Source organism: Anas platyrhynchos, chromosome 3, assembly GCF_047663525.1.
Source record: "Anas platyrhynchos isolate ZD024472 breed Pekin duck chromosome 3, IASCAAS_PekinDuck_T2T, whole genome shotgun sequence".
Lineage (NCBI taxonomy): Eukaryota > Metazoa > Chordata > Aves > Anseriformes > Anatidae > Anas > Anas platyrhynchos.
In genome coordinates this window covers 13,798,182-13,815,556 of record NC_092589.1, presented here as the reverse complement: position 1 = coordinate 13,815,556, position 17,375 = coordinate 13,798,182, and the positions used below count along the sequence as shown (strand labels likewise).

Sequence of the window (17,375 nt, the reverse complement as noted above, 5' to 3'; positions counted from 1 at the left end):
TACCAGTAAGAACATACACCTTCTATATACATAAACACATACAGCAGCGTCTGTTTAACTCTAAAAAGCACAGACCAAGCAAGAGCTTTGCTGCTGCCCGACCAGCCCAAAAACGCACAGCGTATATAAAAGCAGTCACTGGAGTTTTTGCAGTTTTATGAAGGGTATTTTTCTCCTCTGACTACTTTTTGCGTGCCGGCGGTGCGAGTTGCTACGTCAGATTGCTATTTCGGGTTTTTGCTGCTGCATCAGCCTCGGTATTTTAGCTGTTGGGGCTTGCACTCGGTTCCCTGCTGGTGTTCGTGCTCATTGTTTGCTCCGTGCCTTGCACTGGAAGCGAGCGTGCTCCCAGGAAAGGGGAGTTGGGCAGAGGTGCACAAAGGCACGTTGTGTGTGGGCAACATCTATTTGTAGGGGGTGGTGAAAGTTTTGGCAACTTACACAGTGTCATACCTGAGCTGATCTTATGTCTGTCTCGTATTTTTGGTTAAAAATGTGTCCAAAGCTACTGTGCGTTTCCTAGAATGAAGGAACTTTGGTTTCGTTCTTCCATATGGCTACGAAAGATAAACCTTGGGTGTGAGAAACGGGTTCAAGTTTGGTAGCAAAAGTTGGCTTAGTGACAGCCTTTAGACCAGGTGTTGTGACCCCTGAATTATGGAAGAATTTGAGGATCAGGTTTGGTCAGCGTAGGAGCATTGAGCTGTTTATCCTGGTGTTTGTTTAAACTTTAGTTGCATGTAAGACACTCGATTTCAGATTCTCGTGTCCCGCTTCCCAGCACTAGGGTAATTAAACAAACGTAAAATCAGTCTTTAAACCAGAAATTGTGCTGAAGCAAGTCACAACAAATCTCGATAGCATTGTTCTGCTTGCTGGCTGGAAATGGTATGAACAGCTCTGTTAAAGAAGAGCTTTTAAATGTGTCCAGGATGGATACAGGCATTTCATTGTCATGCTTAAAAAAAAAAAAAAAAAAAAAAAAAAGCAAAAACCACAAACTTTGTTCTAAGTAAAGATTTTTAATTCCTGTACATAAAAATAATAATAATTTGTCCCTGTTTTTTAAAGGTAATTCTATTGTATTTTAGAGCTGTAGATACCAGGAAAAAAAAAATACAGGTTTATGTAGAGTTGCTGTGGATTTGTTACTGAAGCCAAGCTAATGGCTGTCAGGAAAACTTTATCCTGTGCTCGATGTGACATCTGCCTTATATTTTTCTGCAGGGAATGTGCTAAAAATAAATCGCCATCATCGGTCTCTGTTGTGACTTTAATTGCAAGTTTATCTTTTGAAGGAAAGCGGAGTTGAAGTACCTGACCGAATTTTGGCGTGCCAGCGTTTCCCCTGCCCAGCTTTTTGTCGCGTGTGCCGTGAGCTTCAGCGCTCGCCAGCTGAGGGCATGTGGCACACCGAGCTGCGACGTTTGCTGCTGGACCCATCCAGGCAAGAATAGAGACTGCACCGAGGCTTGTTTTCTGTGCAGCTGAAGCACAACAGCGTACACTTTTGTTTAGGGCAGATCTGGCTTAATACTGGCTGGCAATTATTACTCACGGGGCATTATCATCGCAGATCTGTGCATCTACTTTTAAGGTACGCCAATTGCTGTAATTAATTAAAGTGCTGCAGATGCTGCTGGTTAAGCCAATTTAAAGAACAGGGCATGAATTTCCAGTTATGTGAGCTAGATAATGATAATGCCCTAACGTGGTAGTCGCTCTTGTGAGCCAATTACGGCTCCAGATAGCTGAAGCAGGTCTGTGGTTCACTTTCGCTGCCTTTGCCCGTCGTGAGAATACACATCGCCTTCTTATGCCTCTTACTGCTGAGTAATCCCGGTTTTCCTCCCTGGTTGTGGGGTGGTCCGACTGACAGCTTGTACTCTTAATAAGCTTAGAGGTAATAATCCAAGTCCTGCAGGTCACATGTACAATATGCCTTTCTTGGGTTGAGCTTTTTTCCTGCTCTAGTTTTGCCAAAACATCAGGCTCCGTAATATTATAGGAGCGCTAGTGCTAACTGCCCGGAACTGAACTCTGATAATTCATTAATGCCGAGGCTAGGGAGGGGTTTTAATAGTATCGTTAGTAGGAGCTGAAGTCTGCTGACATTTTTCCCCCTATTTCTTTTTATTACAGAGTATTTTATTTTTTTTAAGTATGAATGGAACAAATACGAAGCGAGTGAACACTCAGATTTTAAAAATTCCTTATGCCACACAGCCGAGAAGCAGAGAAGGAAATGTTTTCCGTAGGGTGACTCTGTATTTATTAATTTATTCTTCTATTAGTGTTAGATGGCAATGAGATGTGTTAATAAATAAACCATCAGCAACATCTTTGCCTTTCAAATGTGTGAACTTGTTTATAGAGGAGCTTCAGAAACGTTGGTGGGACTTCTGCATGCAACACGCCGGGAGTGCTTCTGATTGTAGCTGCAATGTAGGGAATAACATTGGAAGAGAATACATGGAAACTGTTTACTTGAAACTGATGCTTACTTTGTAGCACATATTTTTGTCAATTATAATGTGTGCAAGCTCTAGAATAGTATCTGTAGATAACACAAAGTGGGAAGTTGAATAGTAAGTGACGTCCTCACTGCTTGGCTTGCCGATGCCCAAGATCAAGTGTCAGGCTTAGACTGGGAAGATGCCATGCCCCAAATATTCCTGCATTTTGGCATTGGTGCTGTGCTGCTGGGGTCATGTCAGGTCCGTTTGAGCTGGGCTAATAACATACAAGCTCAGGACCTTGGAGTGGCTGAACCAGGAGGAAATCAGAGCAGCCAAATCCGTCCGCAGACGGAGAAGAGTGGAATTTTCCAAGAATCAGAGCAGAGGGATCAGGTTTGCTTACGGGATCTGTAAACATAAAGCCTTAAAGGTTTGGGAGGGCTCAGGGAGCCCAGTAGGGAAGCACGGAGAGCGGTCCCTGGGGAATAACAGGGGGACATTGTTTTGTAGTGGTTTAAGCTTGGGCCCAGACAGAAAAGGAGGAGGAAATTGGCTGCAGAGGAGAAAGTGCCTGTAATTTCTGAGAGGGAGTGGAAGAGAACAGAGTGCACTACTTAGACGTCTCTGGCTTACTTCCAGGGAGTGGAAATAGAGGCAAGAAAGTGCATGTGAGCATTTGTCGTGTTACCATTTTGTGTGTTCTTACGTGACCGAAAGCAACAAAAAAATCTTGTTGGGGATCCTTTTAAAAAAAATAAAAAATCTTTGTTTTACTTCAGCCATTGCCTGTACGTGGGGATGGGGAGCTGCATACCCGCAGGCTGCAAAGAGAGGAGTAAATCTCCCTAAAAGAGATTTTGGGGAGTTTGCAAATGCAGGCAGACAGGAGGACTGACTGCACCGTTCTCACGGATTGCTCCTGCCGAGGCAGGTGCTCTCCTGTCCTTCCTCTCTGCTCCCTGCTTCGTGCCCCTGCTGCTGCACGCGTGCTGGCGTTCGCCTGCCCTTTGCAGGCTCATTCCTCTCCTTAGCAGGAGGCTGCAGGTAGGAGCCGAGCTGGGACTCGGATGGCAGCTGGGGACGGCTCCCCGGGTCTGGGGGAGAGGAGGTGACCCCAAACTCCATCTTCTGTGTGGAGCACAAGCTCCTTCTAAACCTCCCTTGCATCAAGCATCCCTTGCCCTGGGCTCTCTCCTGCCTCGCAGCGTGCAGGACTCACCATCCCCGGGAGCAGGATGGAAACCCCAAGTTCATCTTCTGTTCGCCCTGCTGTCTGAGGCCCCTAATGCGCTTAGTTTTGTGATGCTGGCGGAGGCTTTGTTGCGGTGCGATACCATCGGTGGTGGAAGTTTAGGAGCGGGACCACATTGCCCGGGTGAGATTTGTGGCTTGGAAGTCATTGCGGCCAGAGCTCGTTCCAACCCGAGGAGGAGATGATGCGCTCGCTGCCGTTGGAATTAAACTAAAAATAAATCCCCTCTTGCAAAAGTATGCATAATGCTTCCCGTGTGTGCGCACGTGTTTGTTTTCGTGTGCCATAAACCCCAAGATAGAATCTCCCGGTTTATAAGGGCTAATAATTTGTTCCCAGATTTAACAAGGCGCTTAATCGCGAGGCTTCCCTTAACTTGATTTAATTACGAGTAAATCATATGCTTGAAGTTAGGCTTGTGCTTAAATACCTCGCTGAACCCAAGTGAGCTCTTTTTGATGCTGTTTAATGGACTTGGAAGATTTATAGGCCGTATAGACGAGCGTTTATGCATGTGTTACCCTGTGATAGCTGGAGTCTGTAACGCAGGACCGAGGCCAAACTGTGAGTTACAACTGGCTCGCAGTTTCCATTCAGCTGCTCCGATGCTTCTTCATTTTCAGCGTAGTTTTTATGTAACAGGAGCAGAATTTTGTGACCTCGGCTTTGCTGCCTGTCCCGCTTAGTTTTGCAGATTTATTTATTTTTTTTTGGATGAACTTTATAATGTAAGGTAGGTGCCTTAAAGGGGAGCGTTTAAAGAACCCAATTACGAGGCAAAAATCAAAATTGCCCTTTATTGTGTTAACTTTGCAATGACTAGTGCTGCTTGTTAAGGCTGTGGTAGATCGCTTTAGGACATAAAGCACTTACTGCCCACTATTTGGTGGAGGAAAAAAAAATCGTGTATCGAGTTTTTTGCAATTAAAAAGCTGGAAAAACTTGTTTAAGAAAATGTTCGCCCGAGACCACGCATCTTTTGTCAGTATAATGTGCAGACCTGAACACAACTCTCTTTATCAACAGTGCAGTGTTTCATATTTAATCAACACCAAATGAAGTGCTTCCCTCACATGAATGTAACACAGATCAAGTCTCAGCCAAAGCAAATAAAAGAATGAATGCTTTGTTAATCATCCATAACTAATTTGTGCATACACGGAAAAAAAAATGAAATCTGGTTTTGACAAGGGCTTTTTCAGAGAAGCAGCAAGGGAGAATTGAACATGTAATGTGCATTAGTAAGAGTGAATAGCAATGGGGAGATCAGAGATGTTTGCCCGGGCCTTCTTATATTTCTTGATAGTGACAGCGTTTAACAGAAACCCAAGATAAGGGAAGGGAGGGTATTTTAAGTTGTTTGCCGAAATATAATAAAACAAACCTGTGCTGAAGCAGACATGGATGGGTTCCCGTATGCATTGCCGTATATTCATAAGTGTTGCAGGGAGCTGCCACATATCTCTGTGACAAACTCTGCTAATAGATAATACACAGCGAAGAAAATGTTAAATGCATTGCTTCTTTGCACAGGGAATATGATTGCATTGCTCTAGTGGCAGCGTGGTTATGGTTGAAAGGGCAGCTTCATTACAAGCCCCTGTTTTCAGACTATTGCAGCTTAGAAAAAAATCACCCATCGGACTGAATTTTTTTTTTTAATGCTTGTCAGCCTTGAGGTGAATTTTCCTTTAAGTGCAAAGTTCGAAAAAATCCATTTAGCTGTTTCCCTGCTTTAAATAAATTGGGAGGGACGGGCAGGCGTTTATAAACTCGAGGTTTATCTTTATCCAAGAGCTGCGTTTTGGATGCTCTGCGTTTGTCCTTGCTGCCTAAATGTGGGTTGTGTTTATGAAACATATAAAAAAAGAGGTAACTACACCTGCACCGTACACTACTCCGGCTTGCGTGTGTGCACAGGGTGTGACAGCGGCGATGTCTTACGTGCGTGAGCATGCCTCTCTTCCAGCTTCACACAGATCTTAATTTTCAGCTGCCTCCCTTTTCCCCTAGTTTTGTGCCTGCCCTTTCCCCCCAGCTTCTTCCTGCATACGTCAGATTCAGGTGGCACGTCAGCACCGTGGCGTTGGCCAGACCCAGTGAGTTGATTTTTTATTTATTTTTTTTTAACTTCCTTTGCTCTGTAGGGGGGAGTGCTGCACGCAGGAACCGCCACTCGCGAACCGCACCTCTCTTAGATAACAGCCTGAAGGGGATTTACATTTTGAAGTTACCTCAGAGTTTTTGTCCATGATAGCAAGCTGCAGATTTGGATAAAAGAGTAATCAAGTGGTGTAGGTAGGTGAGTTACACCTTCATATGAGGATGCTTTCTTGTAGAGCCCAGTGGTTCCGGCATGGTTCCTATCATGGCCACGGAGCTGTAGGAGTTACGGTGGTCTTGTAGATATCCTCAAGGACGGGAACTGGGAAAGGCAGTGAGGGAAAGGAGGGAGTGCCAGCACGTCAGTAATTCCTCCATAGCCAGGGGGCTGTTCCAGCTGTGCTATATCCTCTTGGCATTAAGCATTTCAATAGGAAGAGGATGAAAAAGAACAATCAGGAATTTAATGATCAAGATATGTCGGTGCTCCAGTAATAAATAAGTTTGCTCCAAATAACACAACATCTTTTTTTTTTCTTTTTTTCTTTTAAGTGACATTTTAGCCTAAACATAAGATATTAGGAATATGGTAAGTAACTTGGCTCAAGAGCTCTGGTTCTGATGACAACAGTGGTCACTTGGGGAGCATCACAGCTTGGCGCACAGACCACGCATCCATTCGTTCTTTGCTCTCTGAGTTAAGGTCCAACCTTCAGTACAGAAACAAAATGAGTCATGATATCTTCACCTGACACCATTAAAAACTCTTCTGTGTTATAAGCCTGGCAACTTTTGTCATTTAACATTATGCGCCCGTTCTGTGGAAGTTATCCTCAGCATGGTTCCAGCTATCATAACTGGTTATCAACACTGGTCTTTCACACGACCTACTTGAATAGTTTTTTTCTGTGCTACATAATTAAGTCTAGACAATGTTATACACCATCTTAAAATACACAGTTTTCTGGAAAGACGAATGGAAGTGTATGAAGTCATTGGAACAGTAATTCTTTTGACGTCAAATCTTCCTTTATGAGTCCCTCAGACTTGTTTCCTTGTTGGACATTACAAAGGAGCTAAATTATGTGGCTACAGTTTTGAGTTTGTTTAAACAACCTGGAATTCATTCTGGGGTCTGTACTGTGTGTGTCTTTCCCCACAGCATTTGTTTCCTCGGGAGAAAGCTTGCAGGTAGGCACACCTTGATGTACTGAGCAGCAGACCTTCAAGCGATTGTTGGGTTATGTTATACTGAACTGTAAGCATCCGCTGCTCAGCTCTGCATGTTACTTCAAACCCACCTTTGCCATGTAAAAGATTCTGGATCTTCGTTAAATCAAAAAGGAAATTCAGAGCCTAAAATGGAAAATGAAAAGATGTAAGCAGCTAAAGGTGTGGCTGGTGTTTTTTCACATCTGAAACTGATAATGAATAGGTTTGCCCATTTTCAAAAAATATATTTATTTATCAGCGTTCAGCTAAAGGCTGTCTTTGGTCAGGGGACACTAACTGGACAACTTTCTTGCATAACTGTTGGAAGGTTCAGTAGCACAATTCATGGGATGCCTCCTCCCCATGGAGCAGATGAGCAGTGGAGCGAATCACAAAAAGGAGACTTCCCACTGGGTAAAATAGGGGTAAAGTGCCAGGCACTGCAAGGTGAGCTTACACGTAGATTATTTTTAACAAGTATTGTCTGTTGTTTTAAATAACTAAGTGAAATGAAAAAAAAAATGAGTAGAATGACAGTTACCCTATGAGGCTCTTCACTCAATACACAGAAAACTGTGGAGCTGAGTTGCTGAGCAGTGTATAAAGTCTTGGGTATCAAGGAAACTCCCCTGAGCTTACTGTGATGAACCTGACTTGTCTGGTTACTACCTGTTGGGGGAAGTTTCTTCTGTTTTTCTGAGCATACTGCAGCTTGCATGGGGGGAAAAAAGGTAATATCTGCTACTACACAGATATTTTTTTCTCCTGTTACCATTAAAGGTTTGGACACCAGCTATCGTTTGCTCTTTGCCACCTTCTAGCATTAGCGGAATTATCTGTATTTCTACTTTGCTTTGAAGTTCACTTCATAAAAAAATGGATGAAATGAACCCTTCAAAAATAGAAAAATAAACCCAAACGGGGGAGAACATTGTCTTGGGCAGCCTCACCTGCCATGTGTCAGCAGCAACCCCAGCCCAGGCTTCTTGAAATCTGCTCCTTTGGGAGCAAAGGTTTGTGGATTCAAACAGCTGGTCTGTAATAACAGATTACTCCACCAACTTTAGCCAGCCCTCCATGAGCTTGTGTCCTGTGTCTATGGCAAAACTAAAATTCTGGTGAAGGTCGAGTATTTCAGGGTTCAGTAGTTCTCTGCTGCTGATCAAAATTACACACCTCACCTGTAAATTTCTCCCCGTTGATCTTTGTAAACACGAAGCTCACTTCAGAAGTGGACACGCGTCTTAGGGGATCTAATGATAAATTGCAAGAATAAAATTTTGGTTTTGCACTTTTTTTCCATCTGGCCATAAATGTCTAAGAAGTTAATTGTAATTGTTATTTTTATTAGCAAAGCAGGACTTCTGACTACTACTTGGTTGTAGTTTGCATAGCATAGATGAAATTACCCCAGTTTGCAAGGTGCCATTTCACTTTCTGAACTTCCTACCTGATGTTGATCTTCGGAGACTTGCAGGGTCTGTGAATGCAAAAGATCCACCTGAAGACGAACAGTGGGTCGTTACCTGCGTCACCTTGTGTGAGCTCACCACAGGTACGGTTTTGGTAAGAAAGAGCCACTCACGACATCCCACGGCCTCTCAGGGTGGTGAAATCACACGGGGCTTTCTAAAAGCAGGCCCTGGAGGGTCAGTAGGAGCAGTAGCAGCAGATCTTTTCTCTGTGCTTACTGACATCAAGTAATAAATGGCACGTTGTGCTTCCAACATTCAATTCATCAATCCTTGTGCACTTCTTTATGTTTCTATATATAAACCTATACATATGCTTATTATATGGTATATACATATATAAAACCTCATATATGTATTTTAAAAAATACCAAGTATTGCCATCGCAACGTTTGTTTTTAATTTCCTTCCTATTTCTCATGTCTAGGGCTCAGACTTCTCTGGGATGTGCAGGATTTTTTAAACATTAAATTCTCCCTTCAGATGCATCATCATTCTTAATAATGTTCTGGGTACCTTGAACCATTATTTGCTTTTAAACAAGTTTTCAGCGCAGATCGTGCTGTCTGCATTCGGTCCTCCAAATCTCCCACCCGACTGTCTAAATTATTTTAACTGACATAGTTTCTAATTTACTCTCTCCAGTTGAGAGAGCTCCCTGGAGCTTGTCTATTTTAGCATTTAATTGCTGTATACTCTTGCAAATTAAATTCTCTAGTGATCCATTTTGCTCTGCTGGTGAAGCAGTGATCTTTCCATCGGAGCAAGATGGTGTTGGCGACTCGACTGCCGGGGCTGGCATCCAGCTTCAGGGGAGGGGGAACTTCCCCAGTCCTCCTTGTGGCCTGGGGGGGCTTTACAGGTTGGGGGGGCTGTGCCACAGGTTAGCTTTCCTTGGAAATGTGCTCAGTTTAATTATGATGCCCCAGGAAAGAGAAATCCTCAAAACTTGGTCTTCTCTCTTTTTTTTTTTTTTTTTTTTTTTTTTTTTTTTTTTTTTTTATAGCTAGGAAACTTGCTTTGTCTAATTATGTTGTGCCCAAGTGTGAAGCAAAATGCTCTTATTTAAAATCTCCGTAGCTTTGCAGCTTTTTTTTTAGGATTCTCTTTTATAAAATGTGAAAAGACAGCTTCTCAAAATATGATGCTTTGCGTCTTCCTTCCCTGGGATACAGTTAAAACGCATTGTTTCTTTTGACAAAAATAATGCTATCCAGTTAGGAAACTTGTCTTTCCCATTTAGGTCTTTTTTGGATATTTGTACGGTGTTCATGCAACTTTCAATACATTTTGGCTGGAGATGTAGATTGGATTTAGGATCCAAATAATCCAGAAGTATGGCACCGTTTCATCTCATTTCTGCTGACTGGAAACACTTCACTACGGTTTCTCAATGTGTGTGTACAGACAGGAGAGCACAGAGTCCTAGAGACTTCCAGAGAGAGTGCACAGAGACCCTGTTGGGTCTTCAGGATTAAAGACTGCAGCGTAACAGGGCTCGAAGGGCTGCACAGAGCTCAGGTGTTGAGAGGTAAGATGCTTTCTGCCCATTCCTGCAGAGGGACTCTTTCCCTAGCCCACAGAACCTAGAGGAATATATCCCGTGACCAAAAGCTGGCAAACGTTGTGCTTCTTTGGAAGTCCAGAAGCGTGAAGTCTGTTGAACAGAAAATACAAAGCTGCTGCTTGCTTATTTATGCTTCTTATCTTAACCTTGAGGAAGACTCACCAGGAGTTGGTAATTACAGGACACAAGATTGTTAATTACAGATTGTTAAAATATATTTTTTTCAGGACAGACAGCTGCATGGTATTTGCATTATTGCATTATTTGGAGCTCCTTTAAATGGAGGGTGCAAGTTCAGACCTTCCACATGGAGGTGTTAATCTTTGGACTTGCTTCATGTGGAAGCGCTGGGTGCTGTTGAACACTGATAGGTGACTATCTGTCCTCTGCCATCATCTTCCATCCAAACATCTTTGTTTTGCAAATGTGGTGCAGATTAGCCAGTCTCCTTTTCTTTGTCAGAATATTTTAGTTCTGTTCACTGTCAAAGGTCTGCTTTAGCGGGGAAAGGGGAGGAAGGAAGATCCCTCACACCAAAAATTCACAGCAACCTCTGGGGACAGCAGATGGTGTTTCAGAGCATTTCTTCGCCTTATACTGACTGTAGAAGGGATCAAGGTGCGTGGGTCCTTCCAGCCTTCAATTCTGAAGCCACGTGCTTTATTAGGTTCTTAGGAAGTCTTTTGATTTTCTGTGTTCATTTTTATTTTGCTAGCTACTACGAAATGTGAGGCAGCAACTCCAGCAGTCAGGTGTGTGTCAAATACCTGGAAGGACCACTGAGGCTTGTGCTTTTGAGCTAAGACCATACAGTTAAAATGAGAGAAGTTGAGCAATTAAAAAATAAATAGTGCATTGCAATTCCTGCTTTATCTTATACAAAATCCCATGTGCTCTTATGAGACACAAGTAAGATCAGATCAGACTTCTACTATTAAATGGATGCTATTATACGAATATAATAGGAATTATTTATTGTTCTACAAAAAAAAAAAAAGGTTCTCGGTGGTTCTACAACCTTTCTGGGAAGTGGTAACTCAATACAGTCTGGCATTTAAAGACAAACTTTTAAATGTTGATTGTATGGGAGGGTAGAAAGCATAACCCATTGTGAAATCAGTCAAGGACCTAAAAACATTGGGAATATCCTTCTCAGGCAAAAAGACCCTCCTCCCTCCCCTATTTGTGTAGCTAAAAACATGCCAGGCTAAGCATATGCTTTTTAAAAGGAAAAACACTGCAACAGAGGTATAAAGATCTTTATTGCTATTATTTATAAAACTGAACTTCTAATAGACATATTTTTCTGGGAGTCTAGGAGGACTCACCTATTAGGGCCAATAAAACTTGAAAGAGTAGAGGCTGGTTTTGTATTTTAATACAATAAATCAACATATTTAGACTCTTATTTCAGTTGGAACCTGAAAAATCAACTGCTGTCCTTGGCCTACAAGAAGATTATAAAACGAATTCCTTTCTCAGGAAGGCTGAACGTGAGTGCCAAGTGTGTCTGGGCATTTAGTGCCAGGAGAATCTCCTTGCACATGGCTGGCTTCTCCCTTTCTTACTAGCATAAAGCCGGTGCTCATCTCCTCCTCCATACCAATTCACCCAAGCAGCTTTCACAAAAAATTGCTGAGCATCATCTTCACTGGGAGAATCTCACCTCCTCCACGAATCAGGTCTCAGGTACTCTTTGGCCCAGATAACTTGAAGCTGCAGATGCCAAGAGGATCGCTTGTAGGATGAATACGTGAGCAGTGAGGATGTAATTCTGCGTCATTCCAAAATTTTCCTGAGTCCATGGCTGTGTCCAGCTTTTAGAAGATTGAAAGCTGAGCATGCTGTCCTTTCTTGGCACTTCAGATTCACCATCGAACTGCTCTTTTGGTTGGTTTTGCTGCTTTGCTTTGACTTTTTAGTAGTACCACCTTCATAAAACCAATGTGCATCTCAGTTATTTTATCAGATTGGTATGAAGCAGATGTGCTGCTTTAAAAAGAGAAAAAAAGGCATAGTCTTTAAGGGAAAACCTAATTTCATCACTTGTTAATAAGGAACTAATAAGAGTTTTCCCACGTAATCGAGTTCTGTTGCTCTCCATCCTTTCAGTAAGAATAACGGTGATGCCACAGTACAGATTTTAGGCAGCTGGGGTGTAAAGGTTTGTTGTTTGCAAGCATAAGGTCGCCCCAACTGATTCAAAAGAGACTGTAGTCTGTGTGACAAACATTTCTTGGTGACTACAGCCCACCGGTGGGGTGTTTTCCTGGAAGTTATTCTCCAGTTTCTCCTTGCTCCTTTTCTGTTTGGCAGAAAAGCACATGCACTGGAATTGGCGAGTCATTTTTACCATGCCCACTACATAAATATTTGCACGCCACATTATATATGGCAGTGTTCTCTAAAAATGCTTTAAAAAAGGGGAGAAAACTAGAAGAGGTTGAGCAAACTTCCTTTCTGTACACTTTGAGCACTGTTTTCACACCACAGTGTGAAAATTGAGACATTTTGCATCATGAAACAGGTTCCTCTCGAGATGCAAGCTGCTTCCATCCCTTTACCTAGCGAAAAAGAAATGCCACATCTCTCCTGGTGCTTTCCGAACAGACCTGGCAGTAAGTCCTGGCTGTGCGTAAGGAGTTGTAATGTTCAGTTATTTGCAAGGTGCAGTACAGTGACAGATTACTGTCGTGAGTATCTATGTAATAATTGCAAGTCCCTGCTCATACTTTCCATTTTACACGTCGTCAGGACCTTGGACCTTAATCTTGTTCTCTGATTGACAGTGGCGGCCGGGGAGAGAGCGCCTGCATTGTTTGTGGTCGTCGCATCTGTGCAACTCGAGTCAGCTGAGGGCATTTGCATATTCTTAAGTATTGCTTCTGAGAGGGCCTAAATCCTCCTCAAGTGTTTGATGCATTTTTGAAATTCATTCATAAGGTATCTACATGCACTAATAGTTCTGTATAATATTGCTGTGCATAATCTGACAGATAAGGCTAGTTTTTTAAACAAGGTATTCTTTGGGGATGACATATTACATTCTGCCTTATTCTGCTGGGCGGAAATGTCAAGTACTTCGAAAAAGGATGCTTGAACGTTTTGATTGAATTAGTATTCTTTATCCAACACAAATTGTCGGCTGCAATAAAACATAGCTGCATTGTGAGAATGGTTTTCAAAAGAGTTAACAGCAGGGCTTTTTTGTTTTATTTTTGTTCCCGGTGCTTTATTACATATAATCATTCCTTTGCTGCTGCTGCTGATATTAGACACAACAAGAGAGGAGATTCTTAGATGCATTTTAGATTAGTTTGTCTGAATTGTTAAACTGTGAGCAGCTTTTTTTTTATCTTGATATACTTTTTGAAATACACCTTAGCTTTTTATCTTTCTCTGATCTTGCTTTTTATTTTCTTCCCTTGCAAAGTTTTTATCAATATTTTCGGAACCGTTGTCAGCCTTAATTTCAGAAACCTGTCACTCTTGCCAGAACGTGTGCAGCACTAGTGAGGAGTACCATTGCTTTGAAGAATATCCAGACGTATTTGAGCACTGAGCACAGACAGTGGTTTGCAATATTAACTCGATAGCCCAGTATAGAAATATTTGTGTAATTGAGAGCCATGTCTTCCACAGGTTGGATCAATGCCTGCTCCAGTTTGCCGAAGGAGTAATGTGTTTCTCCCATTCTGAAATGGACACCTACCATGGTTGCTACTATAAGCTCAAGCCCTGAATGACTTAGGGTCTCTAATGAAAGACAACTAATCACAATGAAAGTCGTCTTTTTTACATTGCATTAAGCTTGTGTTCAAAGGGCCATCGTTAGGGGCTGTGACCCAGATGTATAAATGGGTTTCTGTCTCTTAAAAGGACCATAGGTATCGCTACTGCTTGCATACTTGAAAAAAGAATGATGCGGATTTAATTTGTTTGTTTATGAGCATGCACGTTCTAGTGAACAACAGCTTTTATGTTAGTTGTGTTTTACCTGTGCTTTCAGGAATCTCCTTCTGGCCGCAGAAAAGCTCTCGCCACCAGCAGCATCAACATGAAGCAATACGCAAGCCCCATGCCTACACAAACAGATGTCAAGTTAAAATTCAAGCCTTTGTCGAAGAAAATAGTATCTGCCACACTACAGTTCTCTTTATCTTGTATTTTCCTGAGGGAAGGGAAAGCCACGTAAGTTTTCTGTTTTGTTTTTATTTAAAAAAAGAAAAAAAAGCACACAAATATCCTGGTTCATGTTGCTTTTCAAAGAGTTCTTGGGATAAAGAGCTCTTTCTGTATAGAATGGCAGAATTAGAGAGAATCCTCTAGCATACCTATCATTCCTGCCATACTTAGTTTCTTAATCTGAGTAAGAGCCATTTCTTACTCTGATTATAGCCCTGTGTTCTTCAGAAACAAATAGCTTGTCCTCTGCCATTACAGACATTTTAAATAACAGCAGCTTAAGAATCTACAGGTTTGAAAGCAGCAGGAGTGTCTGTTTGTGTGCGTGTGTGTACTTTTCCACCAATACCCTTAGCAAACTGCAAGGGAAATGTGGGAAAGAGCACCTGGTTCTGTTTCACAAGAAATGGAAGAAAGACAAAGCCGCTTGCAAGGTGAGAGAAGGTGGAGTCAGAAGTCAGATTTTGGGTCAAACGTGAGAACATCCTGTGAAAAGAGTTCACGTGGGCACTGATTACCACTCCCCCTACTCACCCACCTAGTTCTGTCCCTTATTTCAACAACCTGTGGAGTGCACAAAGCATACGAGTTGTTTTTCCATATACTATAAACTTTCCTGCAGTTTGTCAGATTCACGTTGTCAGACGTTGACAACCCTACGTGGCTGGAGGATAGACCATTTGTCACCCATCCTATTTTGCTCTTCCTTTCCGTCTCATATAGGCTATGGGAACGTGAGAAAGGCAGAACAAAAAGAGGTAGATCAGAAAACTTCTGTTTTAGTGGTTCTTTTACCTCTTTGTTTGTTTTCCCTCCAAAAGGCTAAGGGTTTACTTACTGCTCCTGTTATTCTGAATGTACTTGCAGACATATGGCACTGTAGTGCCCCCAGATTGTTGCACTAACAGCTTTCCAAAGCTTTGTTATGGCACGCATTTTGACATAAAAAGGCTGTCTTTTTGTTTGTATGCTTTGAAACCCACAGATGCATTCATTACTATTGCTATTTCCCTCCTTTGATTAACCCATTGGGAACTACATTTAGAGATATGATATAAATTTTATTTATATATGATGAATATATTTTTGATATTTTGATATATTAAAATATAGAATGTTTTTTTTTTTTTTTTTTAAGTATTTGTCTGTGGTTTAACATGGCATTGCAGATGGAAATGTGGAAGAAAATGTATCTGATAACCTCCTGACTTTGGGGGAACAATTAGCGTCTATGAACTACAAACAGACAATAGCTCTACTAGACTCTTATGGCTTTTTGAGGCCATAACTTGTAAAAGCTGACCCATTTAAGATGCCATATGCCTTCTTCCTGTTGAAATTGACTTGTCTCAGACTGTAGACTTTAAGTCAGGTAGACTGTAAGTTGACAATAGGATTTTAATATTGTCCCAAACCTGGAATCAGGGAAAGAAAAATATCAAAACCTGGTGTTTATGAAAGCATTGATTTTTCAGTATGTGTAAATAGAGAATGCCCTACCAGGCAGGGTAAGGTAAGAGAGTGAATTCAGGTGTCAGATACATGAGCGTGCTAGAAAATGCCTGGGCTGATTTACAGCCTGCTGTAGTTCTATAAAGTGAGGTTCACTTTTATTTTAATGTGTTTTATAGAGAAAATATGGCAACCTATTGCTGTGCAACACCAAAAACCTTCCTTCTTAGACACAGAAGAAAGATTATAAATACATAAAGGGCAGTTTCAGAGAAGGAAATAGTGCTTTGGAGACCTTTTTATTTCTAAACTTTACATGAGCAAGTGTCATGCAAGATCTGAGAACTAACTGCTTCCAGCTATTTGTCTTCAGTGCATGAAAGAGCCTGCCTTTCAGTGCAGTTACATAGTGTAGTTGACTCTACTAACGCTACATTTTTTCCCCTGTGCTTGAAGAGTTTATTTAACCTATTGGTTATCAAAACAGGAAGATGAAGCCTTGAGGATTTTGCATGAATGGAAAGGTCTTTGCAACTTCTTGATAGTTGCTTACTTTATTTTTACAGATAGTTACAGAGCACTTAGTTGGCCCATGTAACTGCAGGTTCTGTAGTGCTGATTACTTTGAAATTAGAGTTCAAATGATTGTCCTACAGAATTTCTGATTGTAGCACGTTAAATCACTACATTTAATGCCATGTTTTAAGTGCATCTGTTCCCATGCAGATTTGAGGAATGTTTAGTTAAGTCATTTTCATTCATTCAGGTGGTACCTTAAAAATAATTTGTATAGTTTTCTTAGCATTATTAGCCACAAAATCTGTGCATCTAGTTTTATCATGATCACAGCTTCAAAGAACATAGAGTTATTCTACCAGTATAGGTTGGAAGGGACCTGTAGGGTTATCTGATCCAACCTGCTGCAGAGAGGAGAGCCAGCTGTGTGATCAGAGCAGTTTGCTCTGGCTTTATCCCATTGGGTCTTGAAAAATTCCAAGACTGGAGACTGTGCAGCCTCTCCAGGCACCCCATGCCACTGCTGGATGGTGACTACAACACGTTTTTCCTTGCATTAGATTAGAACTGCTCTGGTTTCAGTTTGCCTCTCTGCTCTCTGATGCCTCTCTTCCTCCTGCCTTGCATCACTGTCTTCTCAGCCATGTCCTCAAAGGTGCTGGTAGGCTGCTGCCAGGTGTCCCTGAAGCCATCCAGCTCTTATCCAGGCTCCACGCATCCATTTCCCTCAGCCTCTCTTTGTAGGGCAAATGCTTCTGCCCTCAACCAGCTCAGTGGTCTCCTGCTGAACTCCTTTCAGTTTCTCCACACCTTTGCCTGTACCATGAGACAAAACACTGGGACCAAGTACTCTGTATGCAGTCCAACAAGCTCCAAGTGAACGAGAGTCATGACTGCCCTCAGCCTACTGGCTGTGGTCCTGTTAGTGCAGATCAGGATGCTCTTTGCCTCCTTTGGCTGCCAGGGCACGGTGCTGGCTCGCTTTGAGCTTGCTCTCTGCCAAGATCCCCAGGCCATTTCCAGCAGAGCTGCTCCCCAGCCAGGTAATCTCCGGTCTATTTTACTGCAAGGAGCTAAAAAATACTCGATTAATCCCAATCAACCTAATGAAATGGTTTTCAAAGAGAGGAGCTAAGACCACTGGTGCTTCAGGAACG

The 17,375-nt window shown here is 42.1% G+C and overlaps 1 protein-coding gene across 9 annotated transcripts in view; it reads left to right on the top strand.

Moving 5' to 3' along the window:
- EHBP1 (EH domain binding protein 1) overlaps positions 1 to 17,375 on the top strand; it is a 206,090-nt gene that overhangs the window by 59,512 nt on the left and 129,203 nt on the right. For all 9 annotated transcript variants that reach the window (XM_038176016.2, XM_038176019.2, XM_038176022.2 and 6 more), the window contains one exon: positions 14,075 to 14,256. In XM_038176016.2, coding sequence (XP_038031944.1) covers positions 14,075 to 14,256 — 182 coding nt within the window. The remainder of the gene's footprint in view (positions 1 to 14,074; positions 14,257 to 17,375) is intronic.